Below are 22,471 nucleotides of genomic sequence, written 5' to 3' on the forward strand. Positions count from 1 at the left end.
AGAGGCAACAAGCAGACACACAGAGCAGAGGCAGGAAGGGCGCCCGCGGAGCTGGAAGCAGTCTGACCAGACGCTGGAGCAGAGGGTGGAGCAGGGGAGGAAAGAGACGTGGCTGAACACTTTAGCAAGAGCCAAAGTGATGTGGGTATTTTTCCTCCAAGCTAAGAAAGTTGGAGTTTTTCCTGAGGGCAAAATGTTCACCAGTGACAAAGGGAATGACAGGAAATTTAACTCATCCACCAGGTGACAACTACATGAACTGTGATTGCTTGAGTCTGGGGTTGTTGGCCTCTGTCACTATGAGAAACTCGAGAAGCTGATGAGCTCCATGTGTTCTGAGAACAGTATCCATGTGCAGGTGACAGGCCCACAGGGCCAGCAGGAGGGGAAGGGTACAGCCAGAAATAGAGAACACAGACTTCTTTTTTAAAGCTATGGATCATGATGAAGAAGTGAGCAATAAGTATATTTATCATTATGAATGAAATTGTGCTTTCACAGTTTTCATTAGATACGTGTAAGCAAAAAATTTAACGTAGTATCTGTTTTTCAAACAACAGAAAGAGGTGCCATTTACTGTTTACAGTACATTTCAGAAATCAATGTCTAAATGCAGGAATGTTGGCAACATACCTTCTTTTACTTCTCTAGCTGCATTATTTCCCAACTTCTTGTGCATCTGAAATAAGTCAAATATTATTTTTAATGTTTAAGTTAAACAAGAAACACTATCAGAGGAATGACAGCTAGCTTATGAAATGTGGCCTTTAAATAATACTTTTAGAGACTTGACCTAACTTGGGGATTGCTTAAATAGAAAAATTATCAGATGAATAAAATAAAATAAATTCCTACTTACTTTGATTTTAGATAATAGAGAATGTATATATGAAAGGCTTAGATTCCTCTGATGGAAAGTACAGTAAACACTGCCCTGTCAGAGACACATAATCTCTGAGGGCGATGTCCAATCTTATTAGCTCAAAGAGTTTAAACAATTCAAGTCATGTTCTACACTGAAAGCATTAATTTGCACTACTCAGAAAAACTGCCCTTTATAAAAGTTCAGTTTTTTTTTTTTAACTTTCATGGACTTTTCCTTAAAATGAGCTTTCCATTCCTGCACTTTTATAAAACTAAAATTTTAAGGTCTGTTCTATGCTAAATATGTTTTTAACACAGCATCGTAGATACATAAGATGAAGAAAGGGGTTCTGTTATAATGTCAAGTGAAAATTCTACTGGCAAACAAATTAAACAAATGGATGTTGCTCTCTGTATATGACTAAGACATTTATGTCAGAAAAGCTGCTTGAAGAAAAGAAAAGGAGAGGCTAGCACCAGTTTTCAAACTTGGATTCTGATTTACAACTTCCTAGACTTAGAAACAAGGAAAACAATACAGAATTCTTTGACTGTAACTTTGTTTCTGTTCTAGAAATTAGGGGCAACTTTTTGAAACTTGACTTAATTAGGTATGTATTTAATTATGAAATGTGTGGGGACACTTCAAACTACAAGTGTCCCCATCTAGAGTGTTCTTTTAAAAATCTTTCTTATAAAAGTCACCCACTCACTAAACAGGGTCTAAAATAGTCCACCAGACATAATAAACACTGTGGTGATAACAGTAACACAAGAGCCGAGGCCTTTGTAAGTGTTAGGGGCAAAGACAAAATTTCCGGCCACCGTTTGCCGATATTTTCAGAGACTGTTTTCCATAACACTGTCTGACAAGAGCATTCTAGAGAGGCCTTATGCAATCAACAATGAGACAACAGTGCTAGGCAGGTCCTACGAATTCAGTAACACCGAAAAGATGAAGGGAGAAGCCTTTATTGAAATAATTTCATATAACAGTATGCAAAATGTAGATCACACTTTTACATGAATTGAAAGGAAGATTGCTATCTTTTCCTCTGCAAGGCTATATTGTCAGTTTGTAACTATTAAATATATGTATTTTGCTGCAGAGAAAAGAAATGAGAAAGAATTTGTTGATCAAGGAGCTGAAAAATTAAGTATAGGGAAAAGAGTGAATGAAAGAAAAAGAACTGGAGGAAGTTAAGTGATTGTCTCACAAAAGATAACGCTTCCTCATTTGTCCATTCACACAAAATGAAATGAGGGCAGGAGGGAGTCCACAGGGCAGAGAACTGATACCAGAAACAAGGTCACTAAACTCTGCCTCTGCCTTATGAGAAATGAGCTTAACTACTGTGATAGTTTGATTAGAATAAAAATTCAGAGTGGATGTCCCCTGCCTTGGAAGGCTACTTGTAAAAGAAACGTGACCAGATCCTGCTGAGACACAGTGCTGTGTCATGTAAAAAGTTACAGTCCTAGGAATATTAATCGTTTTAGCTCTGGTGCACTGGTATAATCCCATTTAGAAAAAGGATTGCTAAACTGAATGGATAGTTGAGAAATTTAAAAATTACTTAAATAAATCATTAGACAATGTTTGAAAGTGTCAGTGATACACCAAAAGCCAAAAATCAATCAATCTAAAATTTAGTCTTCCTATTTAAAATAGATTTGAAGGATATTTATCTACTATTGTGGCCATGCTTCATGTTTGGCACACCAATACTTAAAACTCTTGAACATAACAAAATCTTTAAAACAGAGAAATTATGTCTGTTATAATATTGTCTGGAATTAAGTTTTCAGTTCTTAGAAAAAAATTCTATGTGCAAGAAAATCTAACAGTGATGTATCTGCTCAGGCTAATTGTAACTTTTTGTATTCTATAATAACATTATAAATAACACAGTTGACTAAAACTGTAAAATTACTTCTGACATGTAGGAGAGAACATCCCAGAAATAAGCTAGAATGTGAAATCTGAGTGTAAATATTAGCAAAACAGTTATGGGGTCCATCTGCTACCACTAGAACGATGTCAAGTGACAAGGCTATACTACATGTAGCAGTAAGAGAGGCAATAAATCCAAGCGTTATGAACTGGAGAAAACTTGCTTCAACAACCAGCACGACTGAAATCACAGACTTAGAGCAATACTTCCATCAAGTTAGAAAAAAAGGCTGAGTAAGCTAGAACTTCACAGTAGGAACAGTCCAAACTGTTAAAACCTTGCAAATAAAGGAGAATGTTAAATTCAATCCCAATGCCATTTTTAACATTTTGCTTTCTGGAATCATAGCTGAAAAGCTGTGGGAGTCTGTTGTTTTGTTAAGCCCCATCCAAAAACCCATCCCTCCCTGTCATTTTAAACACTATGTTCACACCTCTCATAGCATTACTTTATGTTTTCCCAGCAGAAATCATTACATCCCTAGCAATTCCAGAAGGCACCTTCTTTCTGTACGTCTGACTAAGAATTCTGTAAACAGTAACTGTATAATAACTCCTTTGAGGTGCTCCGTAGTGGTGGTGAAGACGTGTCTTTGCATCTGGACAGAGCAGTGCCTTTTCATCTCCCTTGCTACATCTAGCATGATTTGGCCCCATGGCCCCACAGAAGAACTACGTGTACCTTGGAACTACAACACTGAGTTTAAAATAAACGATTTTCCAACTTATCTAGAAGTACTAAAAAGTAGACACCTCTTTCCGCCAAGAACATTAAAGGAAAAAACTGTCCTCCGGGGCTTTCTCTTGCACTGCTTTTGCACTCACACTCTTCCACCATCATCCTGTAAATTGACACACTGTCAATTTTTTGGTGACAACTAATGGGAACATTTCAAGTTTGCATCATGCTTAGCCACTGACAGAAGTGTTAGCCATGCATTTTGTTTCATACCACGCAGTCCAGTTTCATGACTCTGAAGCACTTAGACTCAATTTACCCACCACACTGTCTATGAAACCTGAGCTTTTTCTTCTTTTATTATGACATGAAGCCAAGTGAGAAAAAACAGGTTGAGACCTCACTTAACAGGGGCCCATGCTACCTTTCTCTACATCAAGAAGATCATGAAAACACCATCAAACCATAAACCAATGTGCATGGCTTTGAATGGCTTTTAAAATCAATGATACACAATGGAAACTAGTTGTAATTTAAAGGCTCCCTATCATTGCCACATCGGTATTTCTACAGGTGAGGGCAAGACAGAGACATAAGAGAAATTCATTTTAAAAATTTAAATATGTGTTTACTTGACTGCATATTCAGAAATGTTGTACAATCGGTCAGTAAAACATTTTATAACAATTAAAATAAAAATGCTATAGGTAAAATAGCAATTAAGGATGTACTCTTACAGAAGAAAGTGATAAAAATTTTAAACTTAAAAACGCAGCTTAGTGTTTTCAGTGTTACAAGTTTATTGAATTCATAAAAAGAATTTATCTTGGATTCCTTTAAATAAAAAACATCCATATGTGGTTAAGTATCTCGAAGCCGTTTACTTATACTTCAGGGTAGAAAAACTGGGGTGCGTCAAAACTTGAAAATTACTATGAACCAATGCCAAACCGAAATCAATCAGAAACTAAGCCAAACATTGGAAAGTATATCTCTAGTTATTAGGCAATGATACTTAATTTCTGAAGTAGAATTTAAAATGGAGCTTTTAAAGAAATTTAAAATTTGTCAGTTTAGTTGCATTTATTGAATAAAGTTAATGACAGTTATCTCTTGAAAATGAGAAGTCCAGGGCCTTAAAAAATTATAAAATTTCTGTCTCCTTTCTTTATTAGTACAATTAATTATGGCTTTTACTTAGTGTGTGTAAGTCAAATAAGTAACTCAGAATTTCATGAAATTAAAAACAAAAATTATATCAGAAATCTGAAACCCAGGGGAAAAAAGATAGTATAACTAACACTGAACAAGCAATCACTCACGCTAGTTGAAGGTTCTGAAAAAATCCTGAAGTTTGTACTTTGAGTGAGAGTCCATTTGTGCTCTGAGCTATCATGAAATTTTTCAGCAGGCCTTGTAGGAACAGTTTTGAGGACAGAACTCTTGTACTCTTCCGCCATCTGAAGTTTAGTGTTCATCACAACCAGCCTCTCGTTAATCCTGTGAGGATTGCAAAACACAGATTTCATTCATTTCATTTTTTTCCTAAGTGATGTGTATTTTTAAATTTGCTGTAATAGTAAACAGATTATCCCATTAAACTGTGTTTTGGCAACGAAAATACGTCAGCGCAGACCTACTGTAAACAATTACAGTTTAAAACTGTCCTAAAGAAGGACATATGCTCCTGGGGGGGCCCTTAACTAACAAGTACTTCAAAGTGGGGAGAGTCAGAGATGGAGATGCCTCCACAGGGGACCCCCTCTGCCTTCTGCACCAGCTGCATCTAGACATACTTGCCCTGAAGAAACCAGTTTAGAAATAAAAAATAAACCATCCCTCAAAGCCATTATCAAGTGTTTGCTTTCACCACCCTTATGTAGACATTTCACTCATTACCTGGGAGAAATTAAGCATGCGGCACTGAGGAACAGTTTACAGCCACCACCTCTGGGGGGGCACCAGATGGCAGAGTCGGTGATGGGAATAAACTGTGACAGCGCCAGGGGCAAATTCAAGTGTCCCCCAATTTCCCAAAGCTCACTTTGTTACTTCGCTTTTATCAGCACCTGTTTTCCGTAACGAAAAAACTCTCAAGCGCATTTTCACTTTTATGAAAAAAAAAAAGCAAAAAGCCAGAATAGCGCTGGGTGTTTGTTTTAGCCCGAGCCATCAGAAGGGCAACACGCACCCTGAGCAGCAAGAGGGGCTCCACCGAGCTCCTTCCCCAGAACCACACTCAGTATCCCGGCATCACGCAGCCTCGGCTTTGGACTGTGTCTGTGAGCTCCTGTGCTTTATGCATATTTATTTTGTGCATCCACCAGCAAGATGTGTCCTAAGGTAACTGCCTCTTTGCTTTACACAGACAACTTTCATAGGAACACTCTACTTTTGGATACCAGGGAGACCTGTAGCTTACAACATTGTTACTCAGGCACTAGAGGAGGGACCTGCCCTTTCTGTCTTCCACACACCCCCTCGGGCAGGCCACCGTATTCTTTTTAGCCACTTCATGAACTACTATAATGACCTTCACCCCTTTGTTAGTTTCCCCCTATTCCCCAAGCATGTCTTTACGTAGCAGAGACAAATTTAGAAGGATACAGTAATTCGTCTCAGGGTGCCCACTAGTGGTGATACCAAATATCACAATCAAGAAAGTAAATTCAACAAACACCAGAATGGAGCCACTTGGGTTTAAATTGTACTCTTCCAAAACACAGTTAACTTTAAACGCATTAACATTTCTATTTATGGGAATTCCAGCTAGAAATTTTGTGATAATATGGCTGTCTAAATTACAAAGTTTGCAAAACCCCCAGTTTAAAGACTAGATCAGGTTAAATATATGCAAATATAAAATATAAAATCATGTAAAAGCAACAAAAGGCAAGGAGATGCAAACTGCCCTCGACTAACATTTTAAAGGAGAGTTCATTTACGAACATCATTTTCCAAAATTATACTATCTAGTCAGCTTTCACTTGCTACTCACCGCATGAACCTGGCTCAGTAAAAATTATGCCTTAGAAGCAAAATAATGACCTAAATTATTCTCTATAATTCTATGTTTTCACTTACGAGTGTAATTGACTTGCCCATGATGTTCTATCTTCTGGCTCTTCGAGGTACAGTTGTCTGTATTTTTCCAGTTCTTTTTTCTCAGCATCTAACTGAAAAGTTTTACTTTTCAGTTCAGATTCCAGATATTTAATTTTATGCTTCATTTGACTTATTGAAGCATTTTTATATTCTCTTAACAAGTTTTCTTCGTACGCTGCTTGTGTCTAAAGTGAATTAAAAGGATACAATTTTAAAAATAATTATAGCCTGAGTAATTGCAGTGTATTTGTTCTCTTTAGTTTTGAGTCAATGATTCAGACAGCAATTTTAAATGTAAAAAAGCTGAACTTTAAAGTACTTATCATCGATGTCAAGTGAATTAAATCTGAATTATGAAATTAAATTTGAATCACTCTTATATCAGTACTCATGTAATGTGATAGTTCAAAGAATAGTAGGATCAACTAGAAATTTTAAAAATTGAACAATAAAACCTAAGAGTAATCAAAGAGTGTGGTACAATATTTAAATCACAATATTTTCTTTTCCTCCTAGGAGTCTTCATTTACACCAATTGGCCATAAAAATGATTCTCTAGTGAGAATTGTTCTGAAAGATCAATTTAATGATAGTAATGATGGAAATTGAATTATTTAAAGGGAGTAACAAATGCGGCCTTCATTCCAGAAATCTACAGAACAAACTGCTATATAGGAAGTAAAGGAAACATAAAATGTATACATCCAAACTGTAATTCACAGCAAAGTGAATTAGAGCACATTAGAGATCAATGCTTCACCTGTAAAAACTGGCTGAGTTCTTTCAACATTCCTGCCACATCCTGTTTTGCTCGCTCTTCAGCCTCCCTCTTGCACTGCACGACTTGACTGAGTTCTGTCAATTTTTCGGCTACATCACGTCTTGCTCGCTCTTCAATCTCCTGTTTGTACTGCTCCACTTGACTGCGTTCCACTGTGTTCACTTCTAGGTGATGTTTGAGGTTTACTACTTCTTCTTCCAACTTCTTTTTCTCCTCCTCTAATGTTTCACATTTCTTTTGCATCCTTTTCATAGATAATAACTCTTTTAGAAGGAGCTGAGTTTCTGCACTCAGATGGAGAAGGGCTGAAGTTGTCGACTGCAGCTTTGCTGTAAGATCAGCATTCTGCATGAAGACGATAAAATTGTTTGGTAATGAGGTTAGCAGACTGAGAACATCCTAACTCTAACCCAGCATCGAACATTGAAATAAATTCAGTTGCAATAAAATGGTACCTACTTTGTGGAATGGAGAAACTCATATTACTCAGAAAATCAAGAAAAAAGTTCAAACCACCAAGTGTCACAAAAATATACTGTTTACTGTCATCATCTTTGTTATACATTTGTAGTTGGTTTTACACTCTTATTGCTCTGTAATTGTTTCATGTCCTTCCTACATAAAATGACTATAAGGCACCTCTTAGTAGAAAGTCTCTTACCCCTTCCTCCCCGAAGTCTTAACTCTCCATGATTTTTAAAGATTTAGGGAGATCATATTGAGTTTCTCAGGGCTGAATTAATAAACCCCTCCCAAAACAAGTCTTTGGATATAAGACTGCAATTAATACATCTTACAACTATGGATTCTAATGCCATAAGCCTTTCTCTGAACTAGAAATATTTTATGCTAGTTTGAATTGCATCCCAAGGAGCAATGAATGTCTTGCAGAGTTAAGGAGAAATCCATCTCCTAGTGTAGTGGTTTAGTAAGATGACCCATACATTTTTCTAAAAAAAAACCTAAAAAGCCAAAATTCTTTTAATCCCTTGTTACTCTCCACAAAACAAGAGAACATACTCGACAAAAACAAACAAAAAACTTGCTGGGATTTCAGTGACACTGACTTGGGAAGAACTACTTTCCTTCAGATAGGAGGGTTATTTGGGAAGACAAGGCAAGCAGAGGTGGTGGTTGTAAAACATCTCTACAAATTCCTTGACACTTCCCCTGTGAAGTTCCCTCCCCTGAAATATGTACTGACCTCGGCATCTGGTTTCAAGGTGACAGAATGTGGGGGCACAGCTGTGTGATTTCTAAGGCTAAATAGCTTCTGACTGTCACTCTGTAGGGTCGCTCTCACTTAGAACCCAGCCACCACATTGTGAAGCCCAGGCCACCTAGTGAGACTTTGTACACGCAGCTGTCCCAGCCTATGGCCCCAGCGAATGTAGTTAACCAAAGCCAGCTCCAACTTCCAGACATGTGCATGAACAAGCCTTTAGATTATTCTAGGGCCCACTTGATTCCAAGTGCAGAAGAAATAAGCTGGGTCCACTGAGCCTTGTCGAAACGCAGGTTTGTGAACCAACCAAGTGCTGTTTTGAGTCACTGGGTTTTGAGGTGGATTATTATATAACTTATTAGCAATAAATAACTGGCACAGATATTGATATTAAAAATGGGGTGCAGCCATTAAAAAAGAACCAGAAATGTGGGGATGCCTTTGAACCTGGAGGTAGGTGGAACCTGAACAGATGTAGAGAAAAGTAAGAATGAAAAGCCAAAGTGCCCATGAGACTGTTAGTGGAAGCCTGGGGGCCTTTGAAGGGCTGAGAACAAAGGCTTCTAGGCCAGGGAAGAAAATGACACTGAAACCAGAGGAAATGGGTGTCTTGCTACCAAAGAGTTGAAAGTAAAATTGATGAGAGAGGTAAGCTAAAACAAACAAACAAAAAGATTATTGAATATAAAGGAACCAGGGCTCACTGGGTTCAAATATCTGTATCCCATTTAAAGAACTGCCACAAGCCCAATGGTCACATAATTGGTAAACAGAGAAATGGCTTCCAGGCTAAGATCAAATCTAGGGTGCTGCCAGGAAAACACAGTCTAAGGATGAAGCCAAGACTTTGTTAAGACCTTGGAAAGATTTAAGGTGCTGCCTGAAATTCCTTTAAAGTTCTTAACAGCATAAGAGTTTTAAAGGCATGGTCCCCCAACAGCTAGCTCCACAGGGAGCCCAAGATGGAGAGCTTATCTCAAAAAGACTTGTGAGGTTAGCTTTTCCAATGGCATGAACCCCGATAAAATTCACAGGAAACTCAAAATTTTAAAGAGAACTGTGCTAGCAAAAACACTGCCTGCTAGCTTGGACTGAAAGGGACCAACACAGTGCAAAATGAGAAGAGGCCTTTGGGTTTCTCTTAGAAGGTCTACAAGGAGGAAGCTGGCTTGAGAGAACTACTCAGCTGTAAACACAGGTCATTGCTCAGGAAAGGGACAGAACCAAGAGCTCAGAGAGGGCAGCGAAGGAGAATTCCTCCCAGGGTTAGGACTAAGTCCTAAGCAAAGAGCCGGCAGCAAGCATCAGGCTGCATTTGAGAACTGCTACGGACCAGTGTGCCTCCCATTTTCCAACTGTGAGTGAGGGAGTTTGTGTGGTGGTAAAAATCCAGCCTCCTTATCCTCAAGCTGCAGCACTGAGAGGAGTGTACCCAAGGGGCTGTACTCTAGAAACCACACCCAGGAACCTCAGCCCCACCTGGACCTGATGAAGATGGTAAAGTAAGACCCTGGACTGGAGCCTGAGCCTGACAGCATAGTGACCGAGACCTGCTGGGGAACTGATCAGTTGTAGGGATAAGGGTGTTTCTCATATGGAAGCAGTAAGAAAGCATTGTGGCTAGTGAGTAGATTATGCTGGTTTTTAATGTCTCCATAAATTTTCAAAATTAATTCCATAAAAAAGGTGGAATATGGGCCAACCTTAAGTGACTTGCTCCTAATGGAGAGAATACAGTGAAGGTGGCACTGGGTGAACGGCAGGGCTAAGTTTGAAAAGGCATTTCAGCTTCTGCCTCACTCTTAACCCTGGAACCCAGTCTTATGTTGTGGGCAAGCTCAGGCCACAGAGACAGCTTAGGTGTTCCAGGGGAGGGGACCCAACTGCCTGCCCCACCAAAGCTGCAGCCAACTGCCAACATCAACTGCCAGACATCAGTGGATGAAGCTTCAAGTGATTCCAGTCCCCCACCTTCCAGCGGCCCCACCTGTAGCTGAGAGGAAGAGAGGCCAGCTGTCTTGGCCACACTTTTCCTAAGTGCAGATTGTGAACAAAATAAGTGCTTGTTTAAGCCACTGAACTTTGGGGAGTTTGTTAGGCAGTAACAGATAAACAGAAAAATGGATGCGAAAAGATAATAAGAAATGTAACTTGTATATAGTAGAAATTGGTCTCCTATAAACTGTAATGTAATAAACGTTGAGATTAACTTAATGACAAAGTGCTGATGAGAAGAAGCAGATAACTTAAAGAAAGACCTAAGAACTAGAGAGAAGGAAGATTTTTTAGAGTTCCCTTCAATTACAATTTCTTATAAATAGGCATGTATGCCTTTGTACTATTTCCCCTCAACTTTGAGGATAAGGAAGACTGGTAGGCAAGGAGACATATGATTTGAAGACTAATAATTGAAAAACAACTAGAAATAGTTTACCGAAATCAGCCTTTTTACCTCATTTCAATTAACTGAAACTCTAAGAGACAGGCAGCTTTGAGAACTTACTAATCTGGCACTCACTCTTCATTTTCCTTTCCTCAGAGAGAAAATAAAATATTATGGAACCATTTTTAATCTTCTCAGTAGTAAAACACATGTAGTGTCCTTTGGCAGTATTTAAATTAAACACAATTTTTCCTTTCCCATACTTAAAGCTTGTTTGTAAGGGAAGGTAAGACTGTCTCACCTTTATGTTGTAGCACAATGCTTCTCCATATCACACAGATTGGCTTTGAACTTTTGAAATTCAAATTACTAATCTGTTATCTGTTTCTGATAAACTGATTGAATATTATCTGATTTTTAACAGTTGTATTCTTGAAAATTTTTCCTTGGATGCGGTGAAATATTTATTTCATCAATTATGCATTAAGCTATAGAATGCAGCTAGGCTTCTCTCTTGTTAAGTAAAAGGAGGTAGACACAGGGAGCTGAGAATGCAGGATCTACATGAAGAGCAGGATCGGCACAAGCATTACACACAAGAATGAAGCCAAAAGAGAATTTCACTGTGAACCACAAGATGATGGGTTAGAGAGGCTTCTAAAGAGGAAGGTTGAATTCATCTTTTCCAGGCTTAACCTTTTGCTTCTAGATAGTGAAACCTATGGGTAAGTCTATGAAGTATAATGAGTGCCACATAATGAAATATATTGCAGAATGCGTCAGCAGATCCCATGACCATGATTTGATGGAAACTGGAGTGAAGTGGGAGGTACTATGTGAGAAACTAAAGGTCTGAATGGGGTGTGGGGGGGAAGGAATGGACTTTATCTTTGCAAGCCTACTTTCTGTCATGTCACAGAGTCAGCAAGGAATAAGCTGGCCACAGGCTTCTTCAGGAAGCAGCAAATCTCCACAGAAGTAGAGTTACAGACAATCCTCTACACCGACTTTCTATTTTTATGTAAAACAACTGGTAATGTGCAACATGACTCAGAAAGTGTTCTCATAACATCTGTCTTGGTACTGGCATAGGACAGACATAGATCAATGCATCACCACTGAGAATCTAAAAGAAACCCTCACATTTACGGTCAATTAATTTTCAATACAAGTTTTAACTAAGTGAATGAGACAATAATATTCTTTTTAACAAATGGTATGGGACAACTGGATATCCACATGCAAAAGAATAAAATTCGACCTCTACCTCATACTATATATAAGAATTAACTCGAAAGAGCTAAAACTACAAAATTCTTAGAAGAAAACAGAGGTGTGTGTCTTCATGCCTGGATCTGGCACTTGTTTCTTAGATAGGACAGTAAAAGACAGAAATAGATTAACTGAAATTCATGAAGATTAAAAACTTCTACTCTTCAAAAGACACTGTCAAAAGGTGAAAAAGCATGCTCCTAAATAGGAGACAGCACTAGAAAATCCTACATCTGATAAAAGATTTGCACCAAGGATACAAAAAGAACTCTTACAATTCAATCAAAAAAGACAATCCAATTTTACAATGGGCAAAAACCTGAACAGACAGGTCTTCAAAGAAGATACACAAATGGATAAGCACATGAAAAGTTCCCCAACATTCTTAGTCATCAGAAAAATGCAAATCATAACCACAAGGAGATGCCAACTCACAACTACCAGGAGAGCTAATGACGAGTTTGACAGGAATGCATACAAATTGGGAGAATGATATACTTTTGATAAAAATGTTAAATGGTGCAGCCTCTCTGGAAAACACTATGGCAGTTTCTCAAAAGGTTAAACAGAGTTACCATATGACCCATACGACAGCATTTCCATTCTTAAGTCTATTCCCCAAGGAAATGAAAACATGTTTACACGAAAACTTGGACAGAAATGTTCACAGCAGCATTATTAGCAATAGCTAAAAAGCAGAGGCAAACCAAAGGTCCATCAACTGACGGATGGATAAATGGTTTAGCCCCACAACCGAGTAATGTTTGACAGTAAACAGAAATGAAAATACTGACAAGCACTATGACATGGATGAACCTTGAAGACGTTATGTCAGATGAAAAAAGCTAATCATGAAGGACCACACAGCATGTGATTCCATTCATGTGAAACACCCAGAACAGGCACATCTATAGAGACAGAAATCAGACTGGTGATTGCTGGGGGCTGAGGGAGATGGGGGCTGGGGGTGATGGCTAAGGGATGCAGGCTTTCTTTTTGGGGTGATGGGAATGTTCTAAAATTGATTGTGGTGACAGTTGCACATCTCTGATTATACTAGGAGATACTAACTATGCATCCTAAATGAGTGAATTATATGATACGTGATTTTTTTTTTTTGGGTGGGGAAAAGTTCTTTGGTTTTACTTATTTATTTTGAGAGGAGGCATAGGGGATCGAACCCAGGACCTTGTGTATGCTAAGCAGGTTCTCTACCACTTGAGTTACACAATCCCCCCTATATTATGTGAATTATATCTCCATAAAGTTAAAAAAAATCCAAATGCAGGATCTAGAAAATTTTCTTAATTCTCTATTTTCGGTGTACCTACACGATCTGAACTTCTCCATGCTTTTACAACACATCTAAAATGAAAAGAAAATGAAGGCAATGCCTAACTCCAACTGGTTTGTGTAATGATTTTCCTGCATAAGTTATCCTGAAATCCATGTAATCGATACACACAGATTCTATATCCATTCACAAAAGTGAGGATGAGACATGACAATTTTCTGGACCATGCCATGAATCATTATCCTCTGATTTTTATCTAGCTTGCCTCACTGTGGTGAGAGATCACTCAAAAAATACTGTTTAATAGGAAAAAAGTTAACGTCTGTGAGGAAAGATTTATAATTTTCAACTTCTCTAAGGATAAATATTGTAAGAAAAAAATATATAAAAAATGGCAGAATGAGAGTCAAAGTATAAGAAACAAATGCATCATAAAGATAATAAAGCTGTAATTATAATGAAGATGCAAAAGAAAGCTGTCCCTGAACAGCTAGTGTCCTATAACACCATGTGCTGTACATTCACATCTGACGTGCTCAATTTCATACATACTTGGTCTGCAATTTGATGTAATTTCCTCTCTAAATCCTGTGTCTTATTTTCTACATTAGTCTGATGACGTGCTGTTGTCACCTCCAGGGAAGCTTCCAACATGAACACTTTCTTTCGGGTGTCAGTCAGCTCTTGTTGAAGCCGTCTCACACAGGCCTAAAAGGATAACTCTGTTACTGATTTTTAAGTCACCTCATCATTAAGTTACATTAATAATATATAACTCCAACATATGGACTTTGAGAACTATCCCCAGAGATATCAATTTGCCTTCTTTTACCCATAGGTACACATTCCTGTTTACTGACTTTTGTTAAAGACACAGAAGGCATGACCCTCCTGCCTTATTGACAGTAAGTTAACTTAGACAATGAGTGCAGCCCCACCAGCCATTCCCTGCCCCTCCCAGGAAGTGGCTGAGCTTTACCCCCACTGAAGTCTCAAACAGAAAGGGGTGTGCGGGTGGGATGAGTGGTGGTAAATCCCACACTGTGGAACATTCTTTCTCTTTCTCATTAGAGGCTTAATTTCAGAGTTCACATATTCAATTTGGTGCTTAAATCCTTCCAATAGACTCCTATCTCACAATAAAAATGAAGTTATTCCAATGGCCTTTGGGGACCCTAGACAACCTGGCCTCCCCTGCCTCCTGGACTGCAGCTCCTACAGCTCCCCCCACCCCTCCCACTCACTGCCTTCCTGCTGCTCAGGACTCTGGCCACTTCTCCTCAGTCTGAAAATGGGACACCACTGCCAAACTGGTACAGCACAGAGCTCCCCAGTTCCTCTGTACTGGACAAACTTAGATCCAAATGACAGTAACTGAGCCTTGGAATGAGAATTGTGAGCAGATTATTTGAAAAAATGTTCAAAGTAAATTATAAATAGATGGGGGGAAGACTAAGGCAAACACAGTTTTGCTAAAATTCACATTAGTCCCAAATTATGACTGGATGAAAAGTAGATGACTTTAAGGAGTGGAGAGGTCACAGCAATACATGATTTGAGATGGAAATATTTCTGAATTTAATTCCAATTGACATGAATAAAAAGAAAATTATATCAACTAAAAATGTATGAAAAGCTACTGAAGGAAAAGTACTACAAGATGCAGCATTTACACATCGGTTCATCTGGGAAATCTGGATTTGACTGTGAAAGTAATCCACACAACTGAACCTTCTCTCTCTCTCTCACTCTCTTTTCTTTTACTTTTTTTGTTCACACAACTGAAGCTTAATTTCAAACTACTCATTTTAGGTATGAGCATTTCATTTATCTGCTTCATCACGATACTAAAATGTGGTGACAGAAAGATTAAAATGATTTGGGAAGTATAAGACTAAATTGCTAATACCTGCCTGTATCTGTCAACAACTTACAGCTTAATCTCTTAAAATTTCAGGCAACAAGGCATATTTACTCAAAGTAAAGCACCTCTCAGGTCTAATTTTTGTTTACTGGATACAAGATATGCTTTTAGTCTGCTTTACAGGGTATATATTTATAGCCCACACATTTTTAACATTCAACTAGTTTCAACATTTAGCTTTCATCGGACACTGCTTTGAATTTTCTTTGAGGAAGTCTGAAAATTAGTTCTGTTTCTGGGTACTTACTTGCATTTCTGCTCTGTCAGTTTCATACTGATACATTCTGTCTTTTACACATTTGCAGTCATTGATTAATTCCTTGTTTCCTTCCTCCAGCATCAGAAGTTGTTTATGCGCGGCTTTACTCGTATGGTCTGGAAACGGCTCTGGGATATTAATTGTCTTTTTACTTTTGGCTTCATTTTGAGCAACTTCCAGTTGCTGTCGAAGCAACATGTTTTCACTTTGTAGTTCACACAATCTGTCCTCCAAGAATGCCTGCTTTGCAGCGTATTTATTGACTTTCCCTTGTTTGTGCTGATACAAGGGTTCAATTTCCTTCTTTGAACACTGGGCTTGGCTTTGGTCTCTATGCACACATTCTAATACCGTCACTGGTCTAAGAGCATCTCTCCTGGGATGTAGCTCAATTTCTGGGCCACGGTATTGACTTTCAGCTTCAGGAAGTTGCGGAGGAAGCACCTCGCCGTTATCTTTTGGGTCAGACACCTCAAAATTCATTGTGTCCTGTAAGTGAAACGACTCATCTCTTACTCTTTGAACTGTACTCAATAAGCTGACGTATCACAATTTCCTTTGAAGTGAAAGACTAATCTCTAAGTTTATACAATAAGAAGTTTGCAATAACTGGATATCCAATTGGAAAAACTTAAGGTGGATACAAGTCTCAAACTTTATACAAGCAGAAATCCCCAAAAGTTCAAAAATTTAATTAAAGACCGTGAATCCATGAAAGTAAAAAAGAAATCACAGAAGAATGTTTAAGAAGCTGAGAACTGGAAAGGCTTTTCTTTCTCTGAAATACAACAAACCCAGAAGGCTTACAATAAAAAATGAAAAAATCTGACTACACTTAAAAATTGTATCTCATATCTAATCTTCACAGCTACCCCCTCAGTAAGAGCCTTAGCTCTGATTATATAACAATTTACCTTCCATTCCTTCATTCAGAAAAGACACAGAGCATCTACTAGATGCCAAGAACACCAAGAAATTAGTAAGTTAAGCTGTAAATGTCATAGTTCCTATTTAGGATGAGATAACTTTTAAATTTGCTTTAAATGAAAATATAGATCAATTCAAAAGAATAGTATAAATACTATTGATGAAACAGTGTTAGAGATATGAAATTTTCTCCTAAGACTAATTTACCTGACTCGGTTTATTCCTTATGCTCTTCAGTTCAAATTCTAGTGGTTGGAGAGTGCTTTCAAGTTGCTGTTTCTGGAAAACCTGTTCATTGTATTGTTTCTCCCTGAAAATTAATTTTGTTAGAAATTAAAAAGTTCATTTTATGATCTGGTTCTTCACATGCCGGTTTATTACCCTAACGGAATTTCTATGTTCTCATTTTGTTTTTCATTTCTAAGTCTCACATTTTAAATTCCTCACTTCAATCTCTTCATAAAGATATATATATTTGAAAAGTAGCAATGAAAAGACATAATGCTACTGAATTTCAGTCAAGAGTAACTCTGGTGAATAGTGTAGGAAAGAAATTTTGCAATTATTCAGTAAGTTATGAGTTAAAAATTACCCCTTTTTTTCCCACATAGCCATAAATAACTCCTTTATTAGAACAGAGAATTTAGTTACTTATTAAGAGAAGTTGCTGTTTAGAAACAAGTTTTTAAGTTCATGAGAAATAAAATTTCAACTTCATGAAATACTACAGGTATTCCTAAATGGTCTACAGTGGGAGGTAACATCCACAGATGTCTTTTCCAGAACACAGATCCCCTAATTAGCATAATCCAAGGCGAGGCTGGGGAGTCTGCTACCTGACGCCCTACACTTTGTTTCTTCTTTTGCAACACTTTGAACTTACCTTGTTGACTATTATTTATTTAGTAAATCATTTTTAAATCCCTTTGGAAACAAGGCAGGATCCATAGTAAGTAATTAAACAATAAAGAGTAATCTGTGCTTTCAGCATACACCTTTGAACTGATCTTATCTCTGCATGAGAGAGAAGCTGAAGAAATTAACCAGTAATCACTTTCCACTTTAGTTTTTAGTCCATCTATTCATATGTCAAGAATAAAACTGCATAATTTTTTTAAAGTTTCTGCCTTGAGACAATTGTTCATTTCATAATTCTGCAAGTGGGAATGTAAAGTAATATAAACTTTCTGGGGGACAATTGGGAGATAAGGATCAAAGATCTTTTTTTAAAGAAATATAGAATGAGGAGATATATATATATATATATTGCTGTTTTCTTTCCAAGAGACTCATATTCCACAATATTAATGAAATTTTCTCCCCTGTAAAATCCCAAAAGTTCAGTGAGCAATCATAAGACTTCTCCTACATATCTTCATATTAAATATAAAGAGTTCAAATATTTCTTTAAAACTAAGGAATTCAGTACCTCATACTGCAGAGCTCTCGTTCCCACGCCACATTTTGACGTTCTAACTGTGAATTCATTTGTCTTGTTTCAAAAAGCTCTTTTTGTAGCTTGTTAACCTTATTTTCCATTTTTTTAACTTTTCCTCTAAGTAGTTCACAGTCAGATTCTTTACATTCTATTAAGCTTCTGAATGAATGAACTGCATTCTGAATTTTCAATAAGGTAGCATAATCTGGAAGAAAACACAAATAGAAATAAGATGAATGAGTAATTTTTTGTGTATAAAGGACTGTGCATTTCGCATTCACTCATCCATACATTGAACAGATGGTACTGAGCATCTATTCTGTGGAAGACATTCTTCTAAGCTCTGCAGACATTAAAAGAATGACAAAGTAATATTGTGAACATTATGTAAATAAATTTGACAATTCAGATGAAGTGGGTAAATTCCTCGAAACAGAGAAATTACAAAAGCTCAATTAAGAAAGAACACATAAGCTAAAAATCCCTATATCTTAAAAACCAAAATGAAAGTCCTATTTAAAGACCTTACCACAAAGAAAATTCCAGTCCCAATGGTTACACTGGTGAATTCTACCCAATATTTTAGGAAAATTTAATACCAATTCTACAGAAATTCTCGTGAAAAAATGAAGAAAAAGAAATATGTCCTCATTCTACAAAAGTAGCACTAACCTGAATCCAAAACCAGACAAAGGTAGTACAAGAAAGAAAACTAATGTCATGAAAATGGAGGTAAAATTTCTAAACAAAACGTTAACAAATCAAATCCAACAATACAGGATCATTCATCATGGCCAAGTGAGGTGTATCCCAAGAATGCAGGGCTGTATTAACACGTAAAAATCAATTAATGTTATTCATCATATTAACAGACTAAAAAAGAAACATCATATGATCATGTCAGTGGATAAAAAGAGGCACTTCCCAAACCTTAACATCTATTGCTGATAAAAACTTCCAGCAAACTGGGAACTAAGGGAACGTCTTCACTATGACAAAGATCTGTGCCAGCTCTACAGCTGACACCATGCGCAATGGTGAAAAACGGAACGCTTTTCCCAGAAGGAGGGGAAATGGACAGGAATGGCTTCTCTTACTCCTTCTATTCAGCACTGTACTGGAGCCAGTGCAATCAGGCGAAATAAAGAACCAAAAGACATCTGGATGGGAAATGAAGAGGTAAAACTGTCTGCTAATCAGCGGGGAATATGATTACTTGGTGCGAGTCAGCTAACTCCAACCTGTGGGCTGGGTTGCTTGCTTTGGTAAATAAAGTTTTACTGAAATACATCCACATCCATTAACTTCTGTATTGTCTATGGCTACTCTTGTCATAACAGTGACAGAGCTGATTAGCTGTGACAGAGAACGTATTTATTGGCTCCAAGTCTTAAATATGAACTATCTTTAGTAAGACAGTAGTTTAAAGAAGAAAAAGCTTGACCACCTTTGGTTACATAGAATATCTGAGAGAATCCATAAAAAGGCTACTAGAACTAATCAATGGGCTCAGCCAGGTTGGAGGGCACAGAGTCAGTATACAGAAATCAACTGTATTTCTATCATCAGAAACTAAAATTTAAATTATATTATTTTAAAACAAACAAACAAATAAAAATATACTACTTACAACCGCACTGAAAAAGAAGAAATACAGGTAAACTCATGAAAGACGGAAAGACCCAGACACTAAAAACTCTAAAATATTACTGAGAAAATCAAGGAAGACCTATATAAGTGGAGAAATGAAATTTGTTCAGGGTTACAAATTCCGTATTGTTAAGAAGTCAATTCTCCCCAAATTAATCTACAGATTCAACATAATCTACATCTAATTTCTAGGACACTAGCAGACTTTTTTTTTTTTTTTTTTTTTTTTTTGCACATTGACAAACTGATTCTAAAATTCATGTGGAAAGAAGGGTAATAAAATGAAACAAGATGAATCCAGAGGACTGTGGCCTTTAACCATGGAGATGTGAGAAGCAGTAGCTGGATTTTAAGCAAGGGGGTAACAAAAATCTGAATTTTACAAACTATCTAGTAATCACGGTTGCGGTGTAGCCCAAGGTTCCAGGAGGTGGAACGGCGGAGAAAAAAGTCCTGAGGTGATTTCAGTGTTCTAGGAGGGAAGTAGTGATAACCTGACCTTGGGTGAAGGCATAGGAGCGTCAGAGTCAACAGACAGCACAGGGAGTGGGAACGGTCACAGCCCCTGGCTGGCAGCGCACAACACGTCTGATTCTGCTTTAACACAAAGCAGGTTTCTGAGACGCAGCGGACTGTTACGTACCCGCGCTCCCTGGGGCAGCACTAGGTGTGCACACGTTACCGCGAGATACTTCAAAAGGCTTTGTAGTCATACAGGGGTCCTACCTTTCCCCTCCAGGCCAAGTCGTTCGATTAGCCTCAGGGTGTTCTTATAATTAGGGTAAGGCGACTCCCAGTCCTCGGAAGCTGTTTCCGGTGACAGAGTTAAGTCATCGAGGTCACCCACAGAATTCACCTGCTCTTTGACCTACAAATAAATAATGCTATTTCACAGTGTCTCCAAGAAAGTTATAAAATATGCTCAGTGTACTGAGGTGATAAATATCCATCTTTTTCTGAGAGCAAAAACACAGACACTTCTTGAAAGAGCTGATTTTTGTCAAAAGGCTAATTTTATCAATAGTGTTTCCAAATTATTTTTAAGTAAATGTCTCTACAACAAAGGAGGATTTTCTGTTTTTCCACTCTATGTTTTATAAATTGTTTTACTAAAGGATAATATTTTTATAATTAATATTTTTCTATACCTTGTCCTTTTTAGCAGATGTTTTCTTTGAAGACCTAAAAAAAAAAAAAAGCAATTCATTTCAGCCAAATACTAAATATTGAAAATACAAGAAATATGTAAACATGTTATTTTTTATATAAAATCTTTGCATTGATAATTAATTTTCAAAACAAGGGATTAAACAAAAATGGAAACCATAACATTAAAGGACAAAGAAATTATATCAATTATATTATTAACAATGTATTAAATTTAGATCAAGTGGACAAACAAAGAAAAAGGAAGAACATAAGGTTACTTGCATTATTTGATAGGAAAAAATATACCAGGATTTTCCTGTTGTTGTCATTTTCAATAAAAACTGGTATTTAAGGCACTAAAACCTATTTGGAAAGTATTACTTAAGTCCTAATATGAAAGAAACCCTTTTCTAATAATCATGGAATTAGCTTTCTCGAGGACTTAGTACGCAACTGCTATGCATTATTATCAGCACTTTACATGTCTTAAAGACATTTTAATCCTCTCAACAATCCTGGGAAATAGGTAATACATTAGGTACTTTACCCAGGAAGAAAATGAGGCACAGAAAGGCTAAGTCACTTGCCAAAGCCCCTGTGTCTGCCCAGAATTCCAACCCAGGCAATCTGGCTTCAATACGTGCATTTCACAATATGCTAAGAAAGTAATATTTATTTTTAAGTATTTTTAACTAATGTAGTAAATGAATCTCTATTATTATTCTATGTCTAGGTATAGTTATAAATAATAATTTCTGGGGCATATATCCAGAAGGAACCCTACTTCAAAATGACACCTGCACCCCAATGTTCTAGCAGCACTATTTACAATAGCCAAGGCATGGAAACAGCCTAAATGTCCAACAGATGACTGAATAAAGAAGAAGTGGTATATTTATACAATGGAATAGTATTCAGCCCTAAAATCCAACAACATAACGCCATATGCAGCAACATGGATGTTCCTGGAGAATGTGATTCTAAGTGAAGTAAGCCAGAAAGAGAAAGAATAATACCATATGAGATCACTCATATGTGGAATCTAAAAATAAAACAAAACAAAACAAAAATTCAAAACAGAAACAGACTTATAGACATAGAATATAAACTTGTGGTTGCCAAGGGGGCTGGGGGTGGGAAGGGACAGACTGGGATTTCAAAATGTAGAATAGATAACCAAGATTATACTGTACAGCACAGGGAAATATATATAAGAACTTATGGTAGCTCACACCAAAAAAAAAAAAATTGTGTCAATGAATATATGTATGTTCTTGTATAACTGAAAAATTGTGCTCTAGACTGGAATTTGACACAACGTTGTAAAATGACTATGACTCAAAAAAGTTAAAATAATAGTAATAATAATTTCTGAATCTTAACACCTATTTTTTAAAAATTAAAAGACTTTAGACCTAGGCAATACTGGAAATCAACTTTCAATAAAGATTTGCTTTTGTTAAAGAAATTAATCAGTGGGCATTCATTATCCATTCAGCTGTTTGTTCATGCATTTGACATGTCCTTATAGAGCAAACAAAACATGTTAATGACACTTTTGGTACAG

General features: G+C 37.2%; 1 protein-coding gene across 1 annotated transcript in view; it reads right to left on the bottom strand.

Moving 5' to 3' along the window:
* The window catches only part of LOC116150510 (ankyrin repeat domain-containing protein 26-like), a 52,950-nt gene that overhangs the window by 20,203 nt on the left and 10,276 nt on the right, over positions 1–22,471 (bottom strand). The window contains exons 8-17 of the mRNA XM_064489580.1: positions 20,904–20,937; positions 20,482–20,623; positions 18,097–18,310; positions 16,875–16,977; positions 15,729–16,229; positions 14,110–14,265; positions 7,363–7,728; positions 6,582–6,787; positions 4,820–4,997; positions 634–679 (exon numbers count right to left, since the gene is read on the bottom strand). Of these exons, the coding sequence (XP_064345650.1) occupies positions 634–679; positions 4,820–4,997; positions 6,582–6,787; positions 7,363–7,728; positions 14,110–14,265; positions 15,729–16,229; positions 16,875–16,977; positions 18,097–18,310; positions 20,482–20,623; positions 20,904–20,937 (1,946 nt within the window). The remainder of the gene's footprint in view (positions 1–633; positions 680–4,819; positions 4,998–6,581; positions 6,788–7,362; positions 7,729–14,109; positions 14,266–15,728; positions 16,230–16,874; positions 16,978–18,096; positions 18,311–20,481; positions 20,624–20,903; positions 20,938–22,471) is intronic.

Source organism: Camelus dromedarius, chromosome 9 (genome assembly GCF_036321535.1).
Source record: "Camelus dromedarius isolate mCamDro1 chromosome 9, mCamDro1.pat, whole genome shotgun sequence".
NCBI classification, from domain to species: domain Eukaryota; kingdom Metazoa; phylum Chordata; class Mammalia; order Artiodactyla; family Camelidae; genus Camelus; species Camelus dromedarius.